The 27,118-nt window shown below is 37.8% G+C and overlaps 1 protein-coding gene and 2 long non-coding RNA genes across 4 annotated transcripts in view; 1 reads left to right on the top strand and 2 right to left on the bottom strand.

Moving 5' to 3' along the window:
• dpyda.1 (dihydropyrimidine dehydrogenase a, tandem duplicate 1) overlaps positions 1-8,130 on the bottom strand; it is a 69,691-nt gene extending 61,561 nt beyond the window's left edge. Inside the window, 2 exon segments of the mRNA XM_059524055.1 lie at positions 1,869-1,937; positions 6,702-8,130. Coding sequence (XP_059380038.1) covers positions 1,869-1,937; positions 6,702-6,851 — 219 coding nt within the window. The 5' untranslated portion in view covers positions 6,852-8,130.
• A 3,303-nt stretch (positions 8,131-11,433) lies between these two features.
• On the top strand, positions 11,434-13,868 carry LOC132115760 (uncharacterized). 2 transcript variants are annotated; one of them, XR_009425559.1, is made up of 4 exons: positions 11,434-11,585; positions 11,663-11,799; positions 12,636-12,921; positions 13,742-13,868. It is a non-coding gene; the product is annotated as an uncharacterized LOC132115760 (long non-coding RNA). The 2 variants fall into 2 exon arrangements; XR_009425560.1 differs by lacking the exon at positions 12,636-12,921 and having other exon boundaries at positions 13,742-13,862.
• Positions 11,644-12,737, bottom strand: LOC132115761 (uncharacterized). The gene is made up of 2 exons (XR_009425561.1): positions 12,628-12,737; positions 11,644-11,924 (listed from the first exon to the last, which is right to left on the bottom strand). It is a non-coding gene; the product is annotated as an uncharacterized LOC132115761 (long non-coding RNA).
• Positions 13,869-27,118: the final 13,250 nt, after the last annotated feature.

Raw genomic sequence — 27,118 nt, 5'->3', positions numbered from 1 at the left:
AGGTAGCTAAACAGCAGACGCGAGGAAGACGAGGCATTCAGACCACAGAGGACTTCACAGACCAGACCACTAAAACCCATGGCGCCAGACAAGGTCCAAAAACAAATGGCCTTTCACCGCTTCACCCTGATCATCCGTATCTCCCGCTCATCCTTTTCTCATTTTATCTCTGACAACAGATCAATGCTTTAACTTTCATCCAGTATAGGTAAAGGATCAAGACCTTCAAATCGGTCCTGTATTCGTTTTGTTGGGGATTTTATTCAAGTTTAAAGCATGAAGTGAAGTGTGGTGTGACACGGCAGCCGTACCCTGAAGCGATGTTCTCACCATATTTTACATCTTTGGCTTGCCTTATGAATACATAATATGCAAAATGTACCTGGGCTCCGGTGACGGGGGATGTCAGGTGAATACATAATGACAGAAATATGGAGGGGGTGGGGAGGCAGGAAATACCAGATGTCCATCTTTGTCGTTAGTAAAAGAGGGTTTTGGGTGGGTTTGACAGGCTGGTTTAATGAGGTGAGAGAGAGGATAGGGTGACGCATCGATGTAATCGATAGCAGAATTAACACATTGACATACAGACTGTTTACTTTCAGCCATTTTCTCTGCACAATTAAGCACCTGAGATTTGCAAGTCAACTATGATTAATCCCTGGGTCACTCCACTGTCTCTCTCTATTTCAACTTAAAGTATCAAGGCCTGTTTTTATAACTGCAAATGTGTGTGTATAAGTGGTGTGTAGACATATCAGAGAGTTTCACTTCTACACAACATTTTTGTGTATATGTGTATAGTTAAGGTTATGCATAATCTGGAATCAAAGAATTGGTTCCCTTCCAGTTAATGAGTTTGAATTGGAATCAAATTGTGCTACCACAATTCAAATTCATTTCAAATTCGGAAACGGAATTAGAACTAGAAAGGCATTATTAATGGCACAACCTAAATTGTGCACAACCTTTTGTATGGTATCCTTCCTGGTGTTGGGGTTAATTGGTGTTGATGCTGTTTTAGGGTAGATGCCATTTGAAGTTGAAGCCATTTTTGGAGTTGGTGCTGTTTTAGGGTGATTCTGTTTTGGGGTTGAGGCCATTTGGAGATGATATTTTGGGGTTGACTCCGTTGATATCTTTTGAGGATTATACCTCTTTGGGGTTGAAAGCATTTCAGGGTTAATGTAAACTGAGCTCAATGCCTTCTTGGAGCTGAGGCTGCTTGCAGTTTATGATGCTGAGGCTTGATGCAGTTTTGGAGTTTATTCCAACTGAGATTGATGTCTTCTTGGTAGGGCTGGGAAAATAAATTGATGCACTGTGATTGAAGAAATTACTGAAATGATTCTGCATCGATTCTGAAGCCATCTGCAGTTGAAAGCATTTTGGGGTTGATGCTGCTTACTGTAGTTTCACTGCAACATCCTGGGATCTGGACAAATCCATTCTCACAGATGGACCAGCCTGATGATGTCTGGTTTGGGAAGTCTTCTCATTTTCTCTCTTCCATCCTTCCACCCCCCTCTCCATCTCTCCTCCCATCTCATCCAACCATCAGAGGCTCACTCATTGGCATCCTCGGTCTCATCCCTCTCAGCTTCTTGGCAACATCAGATTAGTTGCTTCCGAAGAGCATTTCCCATAAATGTATCCTCCTTTAGATCCAGGATTAGCTGCCAGTGATTCAATAAAGGGCCTTTTTTTTTTGGATAACAGTAAATGTTGGTTTTGCTGTTTGGTACAGGACAGTATGCAATGGCGTGGGTACACATGCAGTGTTATCAAAAGAGCCAAATTATCCCTAAGGGAAGAGGTTATTATTTCACAACTGAGTGTGTTCACAAATTAGCATAACAAAGACTCACCTCTGCCATTTTGGCAAGCTTGGTCCAATCATCTTTGTTGTAACTGCACATTATGCTGGATATGACAATCTATGGGGGAGAGAAGAATGAGAGAGAGGGAGAGAGAGAGAGAGAGAGAGAGAGAGAGAGAGAGAGAGAGAGAGAGAGAGAGAGAGAGAGAGAGAGAGAGAGAGATTTCAACATGGACAGAATTCAAGAACAGGTTTTTCTTTGTCTCACCTTGTGGCCTTTAACAGAGGCCCATTTCATTGTGTACAAAAGGTTTCCCCATCAAGGTCCCATTTCAGCACATTATAAAATGGATCTGAAGGCCATTATCTTGTCTTTAAAAAGCAGCTGCCGCCTTGTCCTCAACCCTCAAAGTCACAAAATCAATATTTATAATTCACAAGACCAGGACAAATCCACTGTTGCACAGCCTTTATTAAAACAGTATCAAGCCCCAGAGCAGGGTGTTAGATAAGAGCATTTGCTGGATTAGCCTGCACCGTTTGTTGTTTCTTTTTTCCTTCGGACACACAATAATCCAGTCATAAAACAGGTTACGGAAGGTCTGCTTTTCAAAAACAACTCCTGGTTTTCAGTAATCACGGACATAAAAAGCTTTTGAAACCATACAGAGCGTACCATAGCACCAATTCTCTAGAGATGGACTTTCTGCCCACACTTGTGAGCGGAAAGAGTAGCTACCAGGTCAACATTTTAGCTCACTGTGTCCCTCGTCGTGATATTTCTCCAGGAAAAATCCAACCGCGTTAACCGCATATGTGGCCGCTCTCCATTAAGTGCCTAATAGCTGCAGAGATGGGAAAAAAAAACCTGCAATGAAGACCAGCCTATCTTGTGTTCCTTGGTCCAAAGCTGCGATTACATCTAAACTCTTGTCTCATCAGATGTCCATGGCTTACACTCGCCACTGATGAGGTGGAGGTGGGCGGCACGGGGGACGGCAAAGATTGGTGCTAACAACAGGAGAACAGGAGTCCGGGGAGACTTGGAGAAAACTGATTTCATGGGAGGATATTAAACTTGGAGGCTGTGTTGTCCCCCCGGGGACAAATTTCCGCTAGATATAAATCTCTCGGGCATTACGCTTTCCCAAAAGCAGCAGGCAGTTAGGCACTAAGCTTAGCCCACCCACACGAGAGGAGAAAATATTGCCAAGTTTTAGGGGGCAAATAAAGTTAAACACTCTGACATTTACCACCAAGATTTACAGTACAACACTGACATATAAGTGATATTTGAAACACCCTGAAATAGTGTTTGGTAATATTACCATAAACCTCAGGCCATCGGCGAGCAACAGCAGGGTTCCTAAAAAAAGATGAAGAGATCAACGCCGCAGGCTTCATTTCGGATATTATAACACAACGCTGGTATTCTGTTTTGATTTGGGCTTGACCTTTGCTTGCTTTAACATCACGTTATTGCAGAACCGCCCTTGAGAAGCTGGAGATGGATCTAGTTTTAAGTTTATTAACACCAATCCAGCCTGAGCCCCCCTGCCGGAGTGTCACATTAACCGTTGCCGAGGCTGCAGGGTTCGAGGAAGATCAGGGATTACCTGGTTATAAGCTCAATAACCTCCCTCCGGGCGAGCGCCTCTGAACCCACCTTCCACTCTAACAATGTGTCTCCATGGAGATGAGTCACCTGGAGGCCATATGAGAACATGTGGAGCGATGATTCCCGCCGATTCTCTAACGCAGTGCTGTGGCCATTTCTTAATAATGGGGAAAAAATGGAAGCACTGATAACGGCAAACCACAATTTGTCCAGTTCGGAGCCACAACAGCCAGAGCAGTATCTTGATGAGGTTTCTTTTTCAGGAACGGTAAAGAGAGCGTTTTAGCGCAGCGTGTGTACATGTGAGGGATTGCTAGCTATGAACTGCACGAGAACCAAAGGAACCAGAAAGTTCACCAGCCTGACCTCTCCCTCTCACACTGACCAATTTAATGGCAGAAACTAAAATTATGCTAACAACACGCTCATAGTCTTTTAGTATGACAACAGGTGCTTTAAAGGAACATCAAAAATATGCATTAGATTTTTTGTTCGATGGAAGGTTTTAAGACAAAATTTAAATTTACATTTTTTAGTTATTCAAAATTCTAACTGGCTATTTTTGTCTATTCGATTAATTTTTTGAACACACACCAAAAAAAATGCATGAAGTCCAATTTTCACCAGCCTGCTCTAAAACTCTTTTTATATGGTTTGAAATTCAATCAGATTTAAATATTTGTATATTATTTTTTTTAAAGATAAAGACTAAAGAGTATCTAAGCATTTAAATTCATACAGTATTTAAATGCATTTGGTGGCCAACCAAAACGATGGTTCTACCGCCGCGCATACCGCCATCGCCACCGCCACGTCTGAAAAGTGCATTTGCAGCTTTTGACCGCTGAGTGGCACTTTAACCACAAGTTATCAAACAAGCGCTTCAAAGCACATTTTCGCAAATAGCCATCAGCTTTGCATCACCGATGTGTCACATTTGACGGTTGCAGTCAGGGAAAATGGTAGAAAAACACTGTAGTTAAAATATTTAATATTCACAGAAGAAAGTATATTACTTGAAGTTATGTGCGTTATGAGCTAGGCTACATGGATGAATATGCAAAATGTGAAAAATATTCTCACATATTAGGCCTATATTTAAATGTATATTTTAAAATTCCTTTAATAAAACAACATGCATTTTTGTCATGCACTACTTTGTTATTCGTTACCTGTCCTTTATTTTGACAAATAACTTACTGGGAAAAAGATATCTGTCTGTACACTGATTGAGAAATTGTTGCATGTTTTATAAATTATTTCCTTTATTTTAGCAAAATGTGAGACACTGTAATTTCACTCCCATTATTTAGGCCTAATTAAAGCAAGAAATGAATAAATTAAACCTGCACTATTTAGCTAAATCATTGAAACGCTAAATAATGGACAGATTACTAAAACATCCCCACATTTAAACTCAAGTTCTCTCATTATAATCAACAAAATGCACACAATGTAAATAAGAGCTTCATTAATTGACAAAAGCAGCCTTCTTTACTTGCTCTCATATAATTTAAGTAAAGTAAAATAAATAAATAAATTGCAGCCGCATTTAAATGCAGGTGTGTAAAATAGAGCGCAAGATTTGCGTGGCTCACATGATGCTGAGCGCAGCATTTATTCTTATTTGTCTACATATTTTATCTTCATTGTTTGGTTTCATTTTGGATAATTGCATGTAAAAAAATGATTTACTTTGTAATGCATATGCAAAATGTGACTTATTATTCATATTCAAGTGTTTGTGTGAAAACGATGAATGCTCATGCAGGAGTCAGGGAAGTGCCCTCTCGATCAATTGAATTTTTTTCCTGATAATGAAATAACTTGAAATTGGGGTGTCTCACATACATGAGAAATATATCTACAGAAAGCTTGAAATGTCTTTTAAATGTGACCCTGGACCTCAAAACCAGTTTTAAGTCGCTGGGGTATATTTTTAGCAATAGCCAAAAAAACTTTGTATGGGTCAAAATTATTGTTATTATTGAAGATAATGTTCCATGAAGATATTTAGTAAATTTTCAAACGTAAATACATTAAAACCTAATTTTTGATTAGTAATATGTATTGCTAAGGACTTCAGTTGTACAACTTTAAAGGTGATTTTATCAGCATTTTGATTTTTTTTGCACCCTCAGATTCCAGATTTTTTAAATACTGTAGTTTTATCTCGACCAAATATTGTCCTAACAAACCATACATCAATGGAAAGGTTATTTATTCAGAATTCAGATGCTGTATGAATCTCAATTTCGAGAAATTGACCCTTATGACTGGTTTTGTGGTACAGGGTCACAAATATGTTTAAGATTAAATTAGCATAAGCAGATATTAACATGTGTACAGTTTAAAAAAAAAAAATCTGGAAATAGCAAAAAAAAAAAAAAAAAAATTGTCAGCTTAACTTTCTGTTTTAACAGGAAACACGTTCCTCAAGCAATTTCTTGGGGTGCTACTACAGCAAAGCATATCTCAGCTCAGTCAGGGCCCTTAAAAAGAAGCTTCTCTTTTTTCTTTCTCTACTCTCTCTTCACCTTGTTTCAGAAAGAAGCGATACATCTCTGCAGCTTTCATCCTCAGTACAAAAGCCGCCCCAGTGAATGCTGGGCATCACTTCCATTAGTGCTGCCCGTGATTGCCGTCAGAATGTCCTGCAGAAATCAATTAATCCTTTGATATTTCTTGAGCACAAAAAGAAACCCAGATACAAGAATCTTAGAAGTGAACAAATGAGTTGTCATTTTGTAATTTCAGCAAGCATATGCCGCTCCATACGACGGCTGAATAAAAAAATAAAAATGTACTTATGGATGGAGCTAGCTCACATCATAAATATTTGGATTTCATTAACAAACATGAGGATCACATTACTATGAATAATAAATGGAACAATGAGAAATGAATATTGAAATCATATTCAAATTTTATGACTTCAGAGCCAAACCATTGAGGAAAAATTGAAAATAACTAGCTACCACAGAGAGTCCCATGCTGATTTTACCAAGACCTCCACCAATACATCATGCAGAAGAGATTACAAATAACAATTTTCACTTCTCAACATGTTCATGTGCATATCTACATTTATTAATGTAGATATAAAACAGCAGCTGCTCTGGTAAAAAGACTTTAATTCAAGCTTAATGTTCTAATATTCTTACACCTTGTCCAACTAGCAACGGATCTAGGTAGCCCCGCTGTGAATCTTACCAGTCCATTTTCTCAATACAATGTTCCACAAAGTGCTTGTGTCCAACTTACATTGTCAGGAAAGTCAGCTTTGTGTTCCATCACACTCTGGCACCAATAGGCAGCCGTCTTCTCGCTAATCAGCTCAATGTTCACGAAGGAGCCCTGCTAGGGACCAAACAGCGGTCCGGAAGAAGACACAATGGTGACCAAATCCTGCATGAAGAAAAAAAAGAGATTTGGATTTAAGCAGTTCAGATCAAAGACTCCTTCATAGGTATGTGATCTTGTGGTACCTCCATTAGCGACTAATAATTAGCCTACTAGGGGAAAAGAGCTACACATACAAATTTGTCTCGCTCCGACTATCCCAATAGACTCGACAGCAATAAATTATGCTCCGCGGCTATAATTTCTGTGTAGAACAACATAAAGAAGACAATTATGGCCATATTCTACAGAAATACGTGACACAAATTCAATAGCATTATTTCTCCTTCCCTCTCCCAGGGGGCTTTGAAGTGGAGCTAAATTCATATTTAATCATACACGTTTGAAACTGTGCCGTGCAGTAGGGAAAATGAAGTCTACTTGAACCACAAAAAAGAGTTTTTACATTACAAAATAAAGTCATTCATCCATCAGTTTGCACTAATATCTTCTCTTCCTCACACTTTCCCAGACTACATTTTATCGAGTAGTAGAGGCTTGTCTTTTTCTCAAAAGTGCCAGCATGCCCACAAGCCTTGATAGATGTTCTCTGTACTACATTATGCTGGAGTTGAAAATTCATCTCTTGGCATTAGAGTCCCAAAGGATTCCCTGCCAAACTGCTGTAATATTCATCACTGATTGGATGTATAGAGTACAGGTCATCCTGGCCGGACAGTAACCAGTCCACGTGGTAAATTAGAAGACAAGCTAATGAAGCTGGCAGAGTCGCGAGGATCGTGGCATCCGGTGAACCGCTATTGGCTAATGACTTTGGCCCTCGAAATGAGGTTCAACCAAGCCAATGAATTAATGCTCTCACCGATGTAGATCCATCTTCTGGGGATTGAGCCAAGAAATCTGTTGTGTCTCATTTCAAACCTGTGTAAATGGCAAACTGAGATTAAAATTACCAGCTTTTATGGCGGCAATGCTGAAGATTTTTGGTTCCCCAAAGAACCTTTCAGTCAGCAGTTCTCGTGAAGAACATAAAAAAGAAAACCTTTTATTCAGTGAAAATATTATTTCCTAAAAATAAAGGTTATTTATTGCCATTGATGGATTCCTTAAAGACACACACAAACAAAATGGATTATTAAAATGTTTTAGAAAAATTATTGTTTTAGCAACTGTTCCCTGAAAAGTTCTTTGAGGACCCTAAAATGGTTCTTCCACTGCATCACAGTGGAAACACCCTTTTAGTACCTTAATCTTTAAAAGTGTTCCATGGATGAAAACTATACATTGTTAAAAATAAAGGTCCTTCATTGGCATGTGTGGTCTCATGAAAAACATTTTTTTTAAGAGCCGCATGATTTGAGGTATCATTCATGTCTGTAGCACAAAGGGTGTGTTGGACCAGATGCCATGTGCTGATGTTTAATACTGAAGGTTAGGGGTTTGTTCCAATCCTTAGCTAGCAACATTAATAAAAGACAAAGAGGGACTCGTTTTAATTCAATGTGTCTAAGACCCTGGCTCTAAGAGGCTAAAGGGTTAAGAAATTAAATTTCTTGCTGTGAAAATTGAACCGATAAACTCAACAGAACAAACAAAAGGGAGTGACAGCTTAATCCTTTGAACTCTGATAAACCATCCATCATAATTTAACAGTGTGAGAGGACGATTTGCATATCCTAATTAGAACCTACGCCTTTACAGAACAATTACAATAATGGCACGTAAACTTCATTTTACAACATTTGAGCACTTTTCAAGCCACGGAGACAAGAGACTTTGATTGAAAATGTGATCTAATTTGCATAAATATGATTTAGAGGTGAGGATCCAAATGTGTGGTTTGTTTTTGTATTATTCATTAGGCATTTTTAATTTAATTTAATTAATTGTTACATAAGTTTATTTATTTCTCGTGCTTGCAAGTAATTCAATCATTATTGCTATTGCCCAAACTTAGGTATGCTTAGGTACTTAAGCAAACTTCCGACTTTAAGTATTAAACATGTAACTTGTGCTGTGGAAATAAATGACACCTCAAACAATGCAGTTTGTTGAGAAATGGTGTGAACAGACTTCCAATTTTTTCGCAGACAATAAAACAAAACAGAACAGAACAAAAAAATAAATAAAATAAAATATGACATAAGCCATATCTAGAGATGGAAATATTATAATAGCCACACACTAAAAAATCCTGGGTTATTTTTTCTACCCAAGTGCTGGGTTGAGCCATTTGGGTAAATTTTTTGGGTTATTTTCTCAGTCTTGGGTAGTTTTTGGGTAGTTCTATGTTACCCAACCGTTGGGTTATTTTCTGGGTCGTTTTCACTGAGAGCTGAATCAATGCACCCCCTCCCCCACTCGGACGCAATAACCCAGCTCATTGGGTCAAATCAACTCAGCGCAGGATGGATCAGCGCAGCGCGGGCTGACTGAATTCGAGGTGGAGGTGGATGCCATACACACGCTGTAATATTTGGAGAAATAAGGTTCGTATCAATATATTTATACATTTGACATGTATATTTAAACATATTTATACACATAACATAATACTGAGCGAATGAGGGATAAAAAGGCAAAGAAATGTGCGACAACAGTCACGTTTACATGACATTAAATGCACCGCCAGCTTCGCTCGTTTTGGTTTGCCTGTTTGTAATGCCTGCTGGATAGTAAATACGTTTTCTACTGTTTTTATGTTTTAAACGACACTTTTGTCAAAGTCTTAAGTTTCTTCTTAACTGTTATATGACATAATTTACTTCAAAGTCCATTAAGTCAGTCAATTTCAATGCCACGAGATCAATGTGATGTAAACGCGCATTCCTTGCCTTTTTAGATTATAAAAATTAGATGTTTGTCCATTACAGCCTTTAAGCAAATCTCTGGTAATACATTTTAGAAAACCACCTTTTGTACATAAAGCTGCTCATCCCCCATCCTACTGCATGCAGTGCTAAGTCAAAACAACCCAATTTTTGGGTCATCTGTCGCGGGCATTTTTGATCTTTACAGGAGAAATTATTTTCAAGCAAACTGAATTCAGTCTTTTTTTCTGGTGAAATAAAGGTTTGTATTGGTCTTTTTTTTATCATTGAATCTTTACAGATTGGCAAAAATGTGGCGTTCTGATTTTAAAATATCACTTTACGTTATATGATGGATCATAAAGCATTGTGCATTTGCGAGCACCAGAGATAACGTTACGTTACCTATTTTTTTCTGTCTGATGTGTATTTCGTTTTTTTTTTCACAATAAAAATACATTTCTAATCATTTATTTATTTATTAGTATTATTATTTGACATCCAGGTAAGTGTCAATTAATCTTGGACTAAAATATATTGTTTTTTTCCCTCAGACCTGCTCTTGACTGTCCGTGGTGGCAAACCCACAGCCTTTCGCTGAGGTGACACTTTTATCTCATCTAATTTGAATTATTGCCATACATTGATAATAAAAATGCCATAAACCATAAAAAAACAGCTGTTACTATTATTAAAAAGATCCGGTAATGTTATTGTGGTTATACCCCTTTAGTTAAAGGGTTAACGTTAGTTCACCCAATAATCAAAATTATGTCATTAATGACTCACCTTCATGTCCTTCCAAACCCGTAAGACCTCCGTTTATCTTCAGAACACAGTTTAAGATATTTTAGATTCTCAGTCCCTCCATTGAAGCTGTGTGAACGGTCTACTGTCCATGTCCAGAAAGGTAAGAAAAACATCATCAAAGTAGCCCATGTGACATCAGAGGGTCAGTTAGAATTTATTGAAGCATCGAAAATACATTTTTGCCCAAAAATAGCAAAAACTATGAATTTATTCATTATTGTCTTCTCTTCCGTGTCTGTTGTGAGTGCGTTCACAACACTGCAGTGTAGTGATATCCGGTTCGCAAACTAATCATTCGATGTAACCGGATCTTTTTGAACCAGTTCACCAAATCGAACTGAATCATTTTAAATGGCTCACGTCTCCAATAGGCATTTATCCACAAATGACTTAATGTGAACGAGTCAATCTTTCGTTCGTTATCTGGCTCGGCTTGGTGTTCATCTTCAGTTCTCTCTTCACAGCAGTTCAGTCAGTGTACTGTTCGAGTGATTCGTTCGCGAACCGGATATCCAGACTGCTTTGTTTTGAACTCTCTCACAACAGACACGGAAGAGAAGACAATGATGAATAAAGTCGTAGTTTTTGCTATTTTTGGACCAAAATGTATTTTCGATGCTTCAAAATATTCTAACTGACCCTCTGATGTCACATGGACTACTTTGATGATGTTTTTCTTACCTTTCTGGACATGGACAGTATACCGTGCACACAGCTTCAATGGAGGGACTGAGAGCTCTCGGACTAAATCTAAAATATCTTAAACTGTGTTCTGAAGATGAACGGAGGTCTTACAGGTTTGGAACGACCCTAAATAAATTATGAGCAAAATGAAATGTTAATCAGTATAATTCAGGAATCAGTTTGCATGGAGTTTAGAAACATCCAGGATTTACTAGCTAAAGTGTTGAAAAGCTCTGAAGAGTATTTCTGTTTTCATGGAAACTATACCTTTTACATGTAAAAAATGTTCATAAGCCTCTATTTGATTAACAGCATTATTATTTCTTTGTCCAGTAGAATCAACCGTATCTGAAGAGAGAGCTGAGGAAATTAAACAATGACTGAGAAACAACACACAGCCCATCAGCCAGGTGGAACAGTACATGCGAAAAATATGTTTGAGGTCCTCCATGAGTTTCCTCGGCTAACTACCCCAGGCATGGTATGTTAACATATTGTCTTTATCAAATGGTAACATGAGTTATATTAAGTCTGTTAAATTGTTATTTTTGCTTTTAGATTGCACAGGACTTTCACATTTTACTTCAAGATGCAGCCCCAAAACTGTTTGAAAAATGGCTGGTATACTGACAGGATCTTGCTTTTTGCGAAGCGAGAAGCAAAGCTTCCATGTACATCTGAAGAAATGACAGAAGGTTAAAATGTTTCTACAATATTTTGATATTATGGGCCAGATTTACTAACAGCTTGCACCATAGTACTGTCAGGATTACTAAAGAAATGCAGTGATGAAAAATTGGGAATTTGTTTTTGCAACTAACTAGGGATGGGACGATAACCGGTTTTATTGATAACCGTGATAAAATGTGCTGAAGGTTAGTAATATCGTTTAAAAATGAATTATCATTAAAACCGTGTTTGATTATCGCGGTTTTAATAACTCACTATTAAATCATGTCCAGCCAGCAACAGTCTGACGCAAGCGCAGCGCACAATGTTTTTTTTGTTTTTTTTTCGAGAAGGAATGGCGAAAGTCAGTGACTTTTCTATGCTCTATGCTTCTACACTTTTCATTGTAAGGAAGGAAATGCCACAGAATTTAATCTTTCTTTAAATTAAGTGCATAGAGTTGCTTGTTTTATTAGTTGTTTGTTGATTATTAAATATAAAACTTGCTGAAATGTTTTCAGTGTGAGCATCAACTATTTTTGAACACTTTCATCTCGTTTCAACAAAACCGTGATAATATTGATAATCGTGATAATTTTAGTCACTATAATCGTGATATTAAATTTTCATACCGTCCCATCCCTACAACTAACATTACTGCATATTTGTGGTAGTTTATATATTTTAACTCATTTTTGTGCTTGGCAATAATTGCTGCTAGAAAATGCTGCATTTTCTCCTCTCATCTTATTTATTTAGAATGCCAGACAAAGATTTTATAACATTGCTTTTAATTTCTGCTGCTCTTGGTAGGATATGTTGGTCATTATGAGTCTGTGTGTTTAAATTTGCACATTGTCAGTGGATCAACAGCAGAACTTTACACTTCAGTCTACACTTTTATGGGATTTTGGACTCATGCTAATTTGACCTCTTTAGTAAATCTGGCCCTATATTTTCAATGACAACTCGCTACTGTTTTTAGTAGTGTTGATGAATGTAATATTATTTTCCTACAGATGCAAAGGGAAATCTTGCACTAAAGCTGTTACCTGTTTTGCTTCCACCTCCACCCTACAAAATTGGCAGAAAAACACTCCGGGCCCAGCATTGATGAAATCAAAAAAGCTTTCATTGACATTTAGCCTGTAAGTACGACTCAAGAAATTTCAATCATTTAATGACTTCACCAGGTTGAATACACTACCATTCAAAAGTTTGGGATCGGTATGATTGTTTTATGTTTTTAAATTAAGTCTCTTCTGCTTACAAAGGCATTTATTTGATCCAAATACAGCAAAAAGAGCAATGTTGTGAAATATTGTTACAATAAATTAATATTTGCTATTTGAATATATTAAACAAAAATTTTTTGTTTGTGATCAAAGCTGAATTTCCAACATCGTTATTCCAGTCTTATATATATATAGTAACATGTTAACGAGATATGCTCCATAATAACTTTGTAATTTAATTTATAATGTATCTTGGATAAATAAGTCTGAGCTCAATTTATTTTTTTCTGTAGATAATTTTCATTACTAAAACATCTTATTGACAAATTTCTAGTGTCCTAGCTATAATTAATTTGACTAGACAAATAAGAACTTTTTCAGTTTCACACTCTAGCAAGTTAAGGTATTTTGCTTTTGTAGGGCAGAATATTAAATGTAGAAACTAAAAGTTTTAAATTAAAGTAAAATTAAAGTATTTCAAGTGTTACCAAAACTCTTTTGACTTGCTTTGCATCCCTGTCAGTGGCTCTGTCAAAGTGGTCCAGATCAAGCTGTAATAATTTTCAGGTATTTTGCCTCATCCAAAGCTCTGGCTATACAAGACCTATTGTTTTTAAAGACAGCTTGATTGAATAAACAGTTTCGAATGACTCCCCAACCCACCACCCATACCCACACCCCTGACACTCCCATTCTGTTTCACCTTTATTCATTTGCATTATTTGTCCTTTAGGTTGGAACAAATATGGTGGAGGACCTCCAGCAGGCTGAAGCATCAAGACCTTACCCTCATGTCCTGTCACTTGAAAATGGACACATTGATTCGCAGGCATTTGTCATCCTCGCAGGAAAAGCTTTGGTGCAAAGCACTCCCATTGGGGCAGTAAATGTATGTTTCAAATCGTTTTATGTTTTTCATGTAAACTACCCGAAACAGTGTTTCTATATTCATAATATTTTTTAGTTGGAGGGAAGTGAATCCCCAACAGTGAAATTTTTGCACTGGGCACTACATTCTTGCATACATTCACATACATTCTTGCAAGTAGATTAAAAGAGGTTACTGCCAATATTTTGTATTTCATAGATTTATTTTTGTGTTCATTTTGTAGACTAAAAACAACAGGTCCATAATGTAGACTTAAAACAAATATGCTTTGTAACAAACAGTTGTTCTTGAGGTAAAGTATTTTATATGGATTAAAAATAATGAAATTTATTTGTATAAAAAAAAAAAACGTGTTTTAGTAAACCTTGAGGTTTTTTGGAGTTCATGAATTTCATGAGCATATGGATTAAAACAAAAAAATCTTAATTATTTGTAAAAAAAAAAAAAATTTATTACTAAACCTTGTGGTTCTTTGTAGTTTATGATTTTTTTTTAAACATTTACAGTTTTTCAACTACAGAGGCAAACCATAAAAATGAAAGAAATTGTATTGAATGCTGTTTATAAATGGAATTTTATTGTTTTAGTTTTGTATGATCTCTTGAATTTTTGGTTGAGGTAAAGTGTAATTACAAAGTGTAATATGCTGAAAGAGAAATAAAGCTAATACAATGTTTTGTAATACAATGACCTGTTTGTTTATTATGTGGTATATTTAATTGTAAAAGGAATAAAAATTACCTAATATAACCCATTTATGAAATCAAATTAACCCATTATTTTTGTAAAAATAACCAATTTTTGGGTAGAAAAAACAACCCATTTGCTGGGTTAAAATTAATAACCCAACTTCTTGGGTTAGTTTAACCCCATATGGGTTCTGTCCTATATTTACCCAGCAGTTGTGTTAAAAACAACCCAATTTGGGTTGTTTTTAACCCAGTGTTTTTTAGAGTGCATGACAAGCAAAGTTCTAGTTCACTAGAAATGCACAAAAAACACGGGTAACATTTTCATACATGGCTTGTGGATGAAGATGAAGACGTTACCTCTTCTTTAATGAAAGTGCTGTGGCCCTCCAGTGAAGACTCTGTTGGGAATTCAGACAACCATTCCAAGAGCTCCAGGCCAATCTGTAAGTCTATATTTAATGAAGCCGTGACCAAGGAACATTTGGCTGCCGGCGCTTTGGATTATCAGGCGAGGGTGGAAAAAGACATTTAATATTAAGCAACTAGAAACCATGAAAATCACCCAAAGACAGAGGTCTGGCATGCTGAAACAGGTGCCGCACACAGCGACGGGAGATAAGACATGCAAGCATACACACTCTCGCTTTCCATTCTCTACTTCTCAGCATGCATCTCAATGCAAATTGGATTCCCAAAGATGAGCGCTTAAAGATGGACATAAGATGTAAATTCATTCCTCTACACAGACTGTAGTGTTAATATGCATGACTGCCACCAGTCAGCGGAAGACGGGATAAAACCTGCCCGGGATGGACAGTGTGGGTTTCTGTTTCAACCTACAATGGGGTCCAAATGTCTGAGAACACATTATAAGTCTAGGATTTCTTCTCTCTCTCTCTCTCTCTCTCTCTCTCTTTTCCCCCAGACACAATTACTAAGGAGTAAATATTTCTCAAATTAAAATTCTACGAGTAAGTCTTTTGCATGCAATAACAATTAATAAATGGAGACTGTGGCTTTCAAACTCCAAAAAGGACTGAAAATCATCATTAAAGTGTCATAAATATGGTCCACTTTCATTCCTTTAGAATTTTTTTTGAACTGGATTATTGGATTCACTTAAAAGATCTGATTTGAATCAGTCAAACAGTATCATTCACATCTGTTTTGTAAACTGGATCAACTTATTGATAAGATCTGAATGAAAAGAAACAAATCAGTTCAATGTAGAGCAGGAATCATTCAGACTGTTTTTTTGGATCGGATCATCTGATACATTAAAAAAAGATATGACCCAAAAGAATCAAATCTGTCGAATCAGTGCACAAATCAATCAGAGTGGTTTTGTGGACTGGATTACTGATTCATTGAAAAGATAGGAAAACAAAGTTAGAAAACAAATCTGGGTTTGTGTACTGGATCAACAATTAAAAATATCTGACTCAAAAGAATCAAATCAGCTTTAGCAAACATATCAACTGTTTTCTTAACTAGATCAACTTATTCGTTGAACATATCTGACTCAAAAGAATCAAATCAGCTTGATTAGCAAACATATCAACCGTTTTGTTAACTGGATCAAATTATTCATTCAAGAAATCTGACCTGAAAGAAACAAAAAAGTCCAATCAGTGAACAAATAATTCAGACCGGTTTTGTAAATTTGATCAACGGAAACAATGAAAACCACTGACTGACTGAATCACTTGAATCACTGACTCGAAAGGAACAAATCGGTCCAATTATTAAACGGATCGTTCCGACTGGTTTGTGAACAGTACAAACTGATTCACTGAAAAGAGCTGAGCCAAAAGAAACAAACCAGTCAAATTATTAAAGAAATTATTTCAGAGTGATTTTGTTAACTGGAACAAATGATTCATTCAAGAAATCTGACCTGAAAGAAACAAAACAGTCCAATTAGTGAACAAATTATTCAGACCAGTTTTTAAAACTGGACTAACCGATTCATTGAGAAGATCTGACTCCCAAAAAATCTGAATCAGTGTCATTAGTAAACATGCAATTCAGACCGGTTTTGTGAATTGGATCACATGAATAACTGAAAACCACTGACTGACTGAATCACTTGAATCACTGATTTGAAAGGAACAAATCGATCCAATTATTAAACATATCATTCAGACTGGTTTGTGAACTGGACACAAACCGATTCACTGAAAAGATCAGACTCAAAAGAACAACTCTACATTGGTTTGAACCACATTTATGATACTTTTAAACTGCTTTCATTCACTTTTATTGTATTGAAGTGGTTGGCTATGAAAATGTACAAACATTCACCTTTTTTGTTCTACTGAAGCCAAGTCATTTAGGTTTATATGTTAATCATGAAAAATGAAAATGTAAGCATTTTAATGGTGCTCTCATACTTTTGGACCACCTCTGGCTATATGCTGGTTTTTATAAGGACTCTGTCCACTTAGGGTCCCATGGACCATTCACAGACTGTGACCAATAGAGGAAATGTAGGAAGGATAATTTTTTCCTTTTTTCCCTACAGAGGCTCAGTCTCGCTCACGTTTTCATGTGTGCTTTTGAGCTAACAACGTTTTATCACAGCACAACAGGGCCCTAATCCTCAAGTACAACAAACAGGCTTTAAGAAGCGGACACATGCAAGAACTGCTAATCAAAATGCAGTAGACTACACCACCGCCGCGCTCACACACTCGTGCTAACATCACAACCCGCATCCACACGCTTTCACATACTAATGAGAATATACTGTACTCTGACCTCACACTGCCACACGAACAGACTGCATACAAGCAATGGAGTCTGGAAGTATGATCATAATACTATCATAATTCATTACTCCACTGACGTTTACTGCGATCATCTGCATATCTTTGCATGTTTTTCAAACCACCTTTGAAATACAGCAACGGAATTTCTGGTTCTCCTTACACGTTTCATTATCCCGAGGAAGATGCGCGCTGCTGTTTCCCATCTATCTCTTGCTCTCCCCCTCTCTAGACACGCAGGGGAGATCAAGTGTGGAATATACTGCTCAATGGCCGATAATCCCGCACATTAAACCACAGGCTTGAACTAATACCATATCAAATGCTTTGCTATTCAGATCCAGCATCCCGCAGTAATTGTCTTATTTCAGAAGATCAAAACTGCAGTGAAAATGCACGCAGTTTCTTACCGTCAGTTTGGATCATAAGAACGAGCAGGCAAGACATTTAATGGTGCAATCAGAAAAAAAACGGTCAGAGCAAGCGAGGTCAAAGCTTTCCAGCAGTTGCTTTTTTCTTAGTGTTTAATACATAAATGTAAGACATAATGAAAATAGCATACTGCTATTAAAATAGCATATTTGCATTTTTTTATTCATAAAGTTTTTCATTAGAATTTCTTCTTGAAAGAACTTAAAGGGTTAGTTCACCCAAAAAGGACAATTATGTCACTAATAACTCACCCTCATGTCGTTCCAAACCTGTCAAACCTCTGTTCATCTTTGGAACATAGTTTAAGATATTTTAGATTTAGTCCGAGAGCTTTTATGTCCCTCCATTGAAGCTGTGTGCACGGTATACTGTCCATGTCCAGAAAGGTAAGAAAAACATCATCAAAGTAGTCCACGTGACATCAGATGGTCAGTTAGAATTTGTTGAAGCATTGAAAATACATTTTGGTCCAAAAATAGCAAAAACTACAACTTTATTCAGCATTGTCTGAAGATGAACACCGAGCCGAGCCAGATAACGAACAAAAGATTGACTCGTTCTCGAGTCAAGAACCGCTTCTGTCAGACGCGTCCGATTCGAGAACCGAGGAGCTGATGATACTGCGCATGTGTGATTCAGAGTGAAGCAGACCGACACACAGAGCATCTGAACCAAACTGATTCTTTTGGTGATTGATTCTGAACAGATTCTGTGCTAATGTTATGAGGCCAGGTAAACCGAAGGCTTGAATCAAGGACAATCATCGCCAATGACGTCATTACGTCAAGCGCAAAAGAACCAGTGAACTGTTTTCTTCAACCGGTTTATTGAATCGAACCGTCCGGAAAAAACAGTTCGCAGAAAAGAACCGAACTTCCCATCACTACTGGTGATCCGAAAACCGAGTCAATCGTTCGTTCGTTATCTGGCTCGGCTCGGTGTTCATTTTAAACAAAGATTTTTAACATATATGTACAGTCTCAAGCTGCATGAACTGCAAGAGATTGCATAAAAGCTGATGCTGAATATGACAAAATTGCTTATTTGAACTCTCTGATTAGGGAATAGGACAGAATTGCAAGAATTGCAGTAGTAGAGCACTGCGTTAGCAAAATGTAGTGGGTTTAATTCCCAAGGAGCACACATAGGCTACTGGTAAAATAAAAAAAAATTATTATTAATTATATATATATTTATATATATATATATATATATATATTGCATAGCCTTAATGCACTGTAAGTCACTTTGGATAAAAGTGTCTGCTCACTGCATACATTAAATAATTATTTTGTACCCCCCCCCCCCCCCCCCCAAAAAAAAAAAAATATTTCCAGGTTTATGTAAGACTTTGAAGCCATTTGAAACATTGTGGTCCAACTGTATTGTCTCAATAATAGGAGTCAGGTCAAGCTTATGTATTCCACATAAAACACCTGTACTAGTTGTGCAGGGCTTCCTTTGACACAAAACACAAAACCTTATTCTAATGCAAATTACACCATCAGTCTTGCTTGTTAAATGCATTTCAGACTCATTTGGGTGAAATGCTCAGCATTCTGCATGGATCGTACCTGCTTTCCAGACAGCCTGCATCACCAGAATTGATCTGCGAGATTAGTCTCTTCTCACTGCATTTGCATAACTATAGTATGCAAGAACCACACTCACACAAACATAAAGAATAACAATGAACATCACACTTCAAAATGACTACAGAATGTGCATATTTCTTGTTATGATGTATAGATGTATTAAAACATGATGGATAATTGCTATTCAGCATGAAGAATTAAAAAAAGTGATTCTACAGGGGAAGTTAAGAGATTCTCATAAACCCTCCCCTTGCTACCCAAAGAAAATATATAGAAAAAATGTCAAAACAGAAAAGATGCATGCTTTTGTGGATTACATTTGATCTGGTCCTGTATCTGATTTCTGTGGGGCCCTTAGAGTCACTGCAGGATGTAAAGCAGACAAATAAAATAATAAAATCTTGTGTGGCCCCAAGTGGCCCCAAGTCAGGGCATTAATCATTATGAATAGCCACGAAAGAAAAATCAAACCACGGCTGGTTCTCTTCTCCTGTGTACCCAGGCCAACCGACACAGAACACCAGAAGAAAAAAAAAAAAAAAAAGAAAGAGAAAAAAAAATATTATAAGAGGAAGAGAAAGCGTGAAGTTGCAGTCCAGCCATCATAGTTCATCCAAAAATAAACATTCATATACTTTATCATTCACTCAGCCTCATGTTTTTCTAAACCTGTATGGGTTTCATCTGTGGAACAAAATAATAAGATTTTGAAAAAGCCAATGGAGTCCATACAACGTTGAAACAATAAAGATTTTGGGCCATAACTGATAAAACTCAATGCATTTGTTACAGAAGGAAACATAATTTATTTATTTATTTATTTGTATTTTTTTATGTGAACTATCTATTTAAGAGCATTTATGTATGTGTATAATATATATATATATATATATATATACCTTGCTTCGATATATATATATATATATATATATATATATATATATATATATACACACACACATATATATATATCACAGTATTACTGTTTTAACAAGCCTTGCATAAGAGACTTCTTTTAAAATCATTAAGAATGGTATTGTAAATTTCATTAGGAATATCACAAGGCATTAGATAAAATACGTAACGTACAAAATAGTGGAAAAAAAAAAGAAGTAATTTTATGGAACGATTTTATATTCTTCATTTGAGTGTACTGTATCAGCTCTAGTACCCATCCACAGAGCAGCCTAGACATTACTCAAACAAACTACTTCTCTGTTCTATGGAAAAGTAGGTTTAATTTTTTTGCGAACTATGCCGTTAAACATCAACTGTGATCGTCTTGTCATCAAAATGTAGATTCTAAACTCAAAGGAGTGCATTCAACTACCTCAGCCCTATTTGAAAGTGCATGGATGTTTGGTGTGCGCTTCTCTATGTGCTGAATGTACATGCATTGATGTCTGCTGAGATTTCGGACAATGATCTCTGCGGCTGCTGTAATCCTCTCTCCATTGCTGTCACTTAAAATCGAAGCAACCTTGAATCCATGACAACGTCCCAGAGACACATCTGCACTCGCAGAACCTTGATAAACCATGTGACAACTTCTTTTCCTTCAGTGAAAGGACTCAGAGGCACAATACCACACAACTGCCTTTCATTCCACCAACTCGTGTGAATAGAATTCAGCTGCAGTAAAAAAAAAAAAAAAAAAAACCTCTTTAAGTTTCAAGGCCTCATGCTGCTTAAAATAAGACAGAGGAACAATTCTGGAATAGAGGCAAGCATGATATTCACTGAATCATGGAAAATGAATGTTGGTTTTGTAAAAATTGATTTGAATCTCGTGCAGTCGATAAACCCACTGACTTCATTGCACACGCTTTTGGACACAATATCTTTCAAAGAAAATTAAATAAATAAATAAATAAATAGAGTGCCTAACTACACATATAACATATATACATAAAAACATAAAGCAGCAAACCAAAAGCTACTATTGAAGAAATGTTGTGTAGGCCGCTGCAGAACATGATTCCAATCCAGAGAAGTGCGTGAGATCAGTTCGCCTGAAAGAGACTTAATAAATTAAAGTCAGAACAGAGGATATTAACCCTGTTTGATAAATGAACATGGATATTGTCTGTCAGGTTGGTCATTAGTTCTTTTCACCAATTACTTTTCTAGGTGCAAAGGGAAGTCACAAGCACTGGCCCGTGGCATCCCTCCTTGAATGCCGAATCAACGCAGGCCAACAAACAAGTCTGAAATTAGACCACGCAATATATTTGTCACCCTCAGCAATAGCAATAAACATTCACTTGGACATAATTGTTATTAGATTGAGGGTCTCAGGAATAGCTCTGATTCATTATCTTAAAAGTCTATAGCACTATGATTATAACCTATGGGAAAGGTTTCCAAACTTTTCTGCAAACAGAACATATATTAATGACATTTTGAATAACCTTTGAGATGTTAAGATAAAAAAAAAAAATATATATATAATAAAATGAACTATTTAATTTGAATTTGAATAATATAATATAATATAATATAATATAATATAATATAATATAATATAATATAATATAATATAATATAATATAATATAATATAATCAACGAAGTGACTTTGAAATTTTAAGAAAGTTCAATAACCTTTAAAAATTTAATAATTACGGAACATGAAGAAAATTAATAATATAATATCAAGCAATATAATATAATATGAAGTGACTGAGAGTTTAAAATATTTTAATAACTTAAAAATTTACTTATTGAATATATATATATATATATATATATATATATATATATATAAAACCTCTACTAAATTACTATATTAATATAATATAATATAATATATGAAGTGACTGAAATTTTAATAACCTTTACAAATGTAATTATTAGTGAATATGAATAAAATTAATATTATAATATTGTGTAATATAATATAATATTTTAAGAAACTGTCAAAATGTTTAAAACATTAATTTGTAGAATGAAAAGCATTGTTAATTATGTAAAAAAAAGAATACTATTATATAATGTATTATTATAATAATTTCATTTAAAAAGAAACAAATATTTTTTTTTTAACATAAATAACAATGGATGAAACAACTCAACATTATGCACACACGACCCAACAAACACATCCTGTGTGCTTAATAAAAGTATATGAAGCAGTTAAAATTGCTGACATAAAGATTTAGTAGGCTGCACTTCAAATAGACCAGAAAGCAGAGCGGCCGGCTCATTGATCATCAGCCGTCACTGACGGAAACATGAAAACACAGGAAGCAACACTCATCCACCCCGGTGTCATGCTTTATAAGGAGTGAAGCGCCCAAAGACAGGATGAGTTTGATCAAATTAGCAGACTAAAGAGACAACTTATTTGCCCTTTCAGCCATGCAAAAGGTAGTGAGGGGCGCTTTGATCTCCCAATTAAACGGGTATATTTATAAGTGTAAACATGTAGCTGTAGCTAATGAGGCTGGGCGATTGGACTTTTTTTTTTTTACGCAAAGCCCCCAATCAGCACCACCTCAGCTAATTTGCTTGTTTAATAAACACAAATCACTGGACTGTGACTGTTGTTCTTCATGTCAGCTCTGTCTTGCTGTTGTTCTATTGTGTTTTGCTTTTTTTTTATGGAAACTAAGTGGTAAATAAACTTGCAGTTGATGCTTGCACTATTTCTTGCTTCGTAATTTATTCAAATTAAACTGAAGGAACACATAAGATGCATGTACAAAACGTGATTGTTTATGTTTTTTTTTTTCAATCCTTTCTATTGGTGTTTTGGCCTTTTGGGTCTCGTTTTTCCTTTTTCTGAGAGAACACATTGGTCGATGACTTGCAGGAAGAGATAAATGTGATTCTTTGTCCATTTATTCTATAGACGTGGCAGTTATGTCGAGGTTACAGAAGCCATGCAGTCTTTGTCTAAAAGTTGCGGATTTCACCTTCGACATTTTCTGAATTGATCCACGAGCAGTATTCACTGCATCTTGGCAGACATGAAGAAGCAGTGATTGAACAGTGACTGTGTCCCTATCTCTGGCTGTATTGATTAGATGACAGGACAGATTGAGGGAATCGCCTTGTCATGTATCACGTCTCTACGTTTCAGGCAGCTCTTATCAGGATAACCCCCAACAAAATGCCAGCGACGAGACGGCACAGATTACACGCGAAATGATTCTTGATCTGAACTCGTTCATCGGCTTCTAAAAATAAATAAACATAAATAAAACTGACAGTAGAAAAGAAATAAGAGAAAAGAGTTGTGCTCCAGCGGTAATGCACATTCCCTTGAAATGTCTAATGCCTAACTGTGTCTAGATTATATTTCGTGAATGAAGATTTGTAAGTGAATGTATGTACAGTAATTGCAATAGATGCCAAAATTACTTTAAAAAGTGAATTTATTACTAAACAAAAAAGTCCAGTATAATACATTTGAACATTATAGGTGCCATTCATACATTTAAATGTGTAAAAAATGTCCACATACCTGTACCTTTTATGTAGGTATAAATTTGTTTAAACATGCTGGATTAAGATAGTGGGTTGATTGTGACAATATTTTTTTTTTAAATGTTGCTTTAAAAAAAGCACCATTGTCAAAGCACTACCTCACTGGGAGAGATTGGATAACACTGGGAAAATGTACCCATTCCGCTTGGAACAGGGATGCTGCAGAATCCCCATCCTTCCTGAAGGAGGTCACGGGAGCAAATACACATGTAGCATCCATTTAGGTGTATATGGAGAAATTTGAGGTGATTAAAACCCTCTTGTGAAGGCAGAAGTCTGCCAGGGAAACACAGGCATCTAAGGCTATACCGTGGACTATACACATACGAGTAAAGCTTAGGTCTCAATATGGAACCCAGCCTTCCATGGTTCTCACAGATTCATCATGAATGCCTGGCGCCGGACGTTCCCTGAACAGCCAGGCTCGCAACCTGAACAGCCAGGGCACACCCTGTGCCTGATAAGCCAAGGTTATGGCGAGACGGCATTCCCCTTCTGCCGGCCTCCTAACACACAAAGAGCTGGTCTGAGGTCCTGAAGCTTTGTGTCTGGTCGACATAGCAATTCAATGCTCCGACAGGACAGAGCAAAGCCAGGGCTGGGTCTGCCTCCTCCATGGGCGGAGCTTGCAGGTTCAATACTTGGTCTTATCTTGGAGTCAGCAGGCCCAAACTCTAGGCATAAATCTTTGACCGAAAATGCATGCAGGTCCCCTACCCTCTTGATGGAGGCCAATGCAAGCAGGAGCATAGTTTTCAATGAAATTTTTTTTAGCTCAACTGAATGCAAAGGCTCAAATGGGCCCCTGCTGTAGTGATTTAAGCACTCAGGTCCCAAGAGGGTATATAGGTGGGCCGGGAAGGATATAACCTCCTGGCCCCTCTAAGGAACCTGATGATGAGGTCATGCATACCTTAACAGTTTCTACTTCAAGGCGTAAGCGTGTCTTGTAGACGGTGCTCTTGCAGAAGTGATGGTGTCCACTACCTCCTTGGGTAGGTCACCTAGAACCTCCGCGTCCTGTCCAGGGACCAGACATGGAGTTTCCAAAGGTCTGGATGCGGATGCCAAACGGTGCCCCGTCTCTGAGTCAGTAGATCCTTCCTCAGAGGAATCGGCCAAGGAGGGGCTGTCGCGAGGAGCACTAGTTCGGGGAACCAGGTCTGAGTAGGCCAATACGGTACCACTAGCAACACTTGCTCCTCGTCCTCCCAGACTTTGCACAGTGTCTGTGCGAGAAGGCTCACTGGGGGAAACGCATATTTGCGTAGGCCCCGCGGCCAGCTGTGTGCCAGTGTGTCTGTGCCGAGAGTTCCCTCGGTCAGGGAGTAGAACAACTGGCAGTGAGAGGTCTCTGGAGAAGCAAACATGTCTACCTGAGTGGCTCTGAACAATCTCCAAATCAGCTTGACCATCAGGTGATGGTGTCACCATTCTCCCGGGAGCATTGCTCGAGACAACTCGTCAGCTGTAAAATTGAGCAGGCCTGGAATGTGAATGGCACGAAGTGACCTCAGAACCTTCCAACTGGTGGGCAAGTTGCAACATGCGACGGGAGCGCAGACCACCTTGTCGGTTGATGTACGCACCGGTCGCTGTGTTGTCCGTTCGGACCAGCACATGCTTGTCTTGTAATTGACCTTTGAGACAGTTCAAGGCAAGGTGCACTGCTAACAACTCTGGGCAACTGATGTGCCACTGCAGCTGCGGGCCCGTCCAAACCCCTGAGACTGCCGGTGGTGGAGACATCCATGTAAACCACAGCATGCCTGGAGATCTGCTCTAGGGGCACCCCTGCCTGGAGAAACGCAAAATCTGACCACGGGGATGAGGGTTTGGCGACAGGCCGGTGTAACTTGGACCCGGTGAGTGCCACGCTTCCACACCCACCTCAGGACTCGGCCATAAAGCCAGTGCTGGAACGCTCTCATATTTAACAGGCCGAGTGGTGTAAGTGCCGCCATGGCCACCATATGCCCCAGGAGCCTCTGAAAAAGTTTCAGTGGGACCGCTGTCCTGCCCTTGAACGTATTCAAGCAGGCATGCTCACGTTTCTCTGTGATGCAGACGTCTGTTCGACCGAATCCAACTCCATACCGAGAAAAGAGATCCTCTGTGTTGGCGAGAGTTTGCTCTTTTCCCAGTTGACCTGAAGGCCCAACAGAATCAGGTGCCGGAGCACCAAATCCCTGTGCTCACACAACTGATCCCGAGATTGTGCTAGTATCAGCCAATCGTCTAGATAGTTGAGAATGAGAACACCCTGCTCTCTGAGGAAAACAAGCTTTCGTGACGACGGGGGGAGACAGGGACAGCCCGAAGGGGAGGACCTTGTACTGATATGCCCATCCTTCGAACACTAACCGCAGAAAAGGTCTGTGGTGCGGAAGGATGGATACATGGAAGTACGCGTCCTTTAAGTCAATCGCTGCAAACCAATCTTGGGGACGGACACACCCGAAAATGCGTTTCTGTGTCAACATCTTGAATGGTAGCCGATGAAGGGCCCGATTCAAAACTCGTAGATCCAAGATCGGTCGTAACCCACCACCTTTCTTGGGTACAATGAAGTAAGGTGCGAGTGTGGGGTGCAGGGCACACCTGGTCCCACAGGTTGGCAGAGGGTGCATGAGTAGGGCCCTTTGTTGATGCTCTCGAACCGCCTGCTGCTGCCATCTGGCGAATAACATATACTTGTGCTCTTATTATTTCAGTTATTTTGCATTTAATGTAAATAAACATGTGCAAACAATATACTTGCTATTTTGAATTTATTTTGATGTTAATTTATGTTGTCTCTTTAACACCATGTGGTTTATATACTCATATACTTACTTTTATATATTTAATTTTTTTTTGTATTATTTAAAATCCCATGCTACGTGTACTGTGTTACTTGTAGACTTGTTATAGCACTTACATATCATTGCTCTTTTTGTTGTTTTTGATTGCTTCCACTGTGCTTTGGATAAAAGCGTCTGCTAAATGAGTAAATGTAATGTAAATATACAAGTTGCTCATTGGGCTGACATGTTTGACACACCCACCAAACAAGAGAAAACTCATCTCAAACTGCATTGCACATTGTTGCACACTGTTTCCAGGAAACATGTCATTCAAACCGGAAACGGTAGCAAAAGGGTGCACACTGGTTTGAGCTTGAACTTGCCCTGGGTCAAAGGGAGCAAAACATAATAAAACAGGAACACGTGGTTGACGGTACTGAATTTTAAATAAATGAACA

This window comes from Carassius carassius, chromosome 35, assembly GCF_963082965.1.
Source record: "Carassius carassius chromosome 35, fCarCar2.1, whole genome shotgun sequence".
Classification (NCBI taxonomy): Eukaryota; Metazoa; Chordata; class Actinopteri; order Cypriniformes; family Cyprinidae; genus Carassius; species Carassius carassius.
The sequence above is the reverse complement of the archived record's forward strand: the minus strand, read 5'-3'. Positions and strand labels throughout refer to the sequence as shown.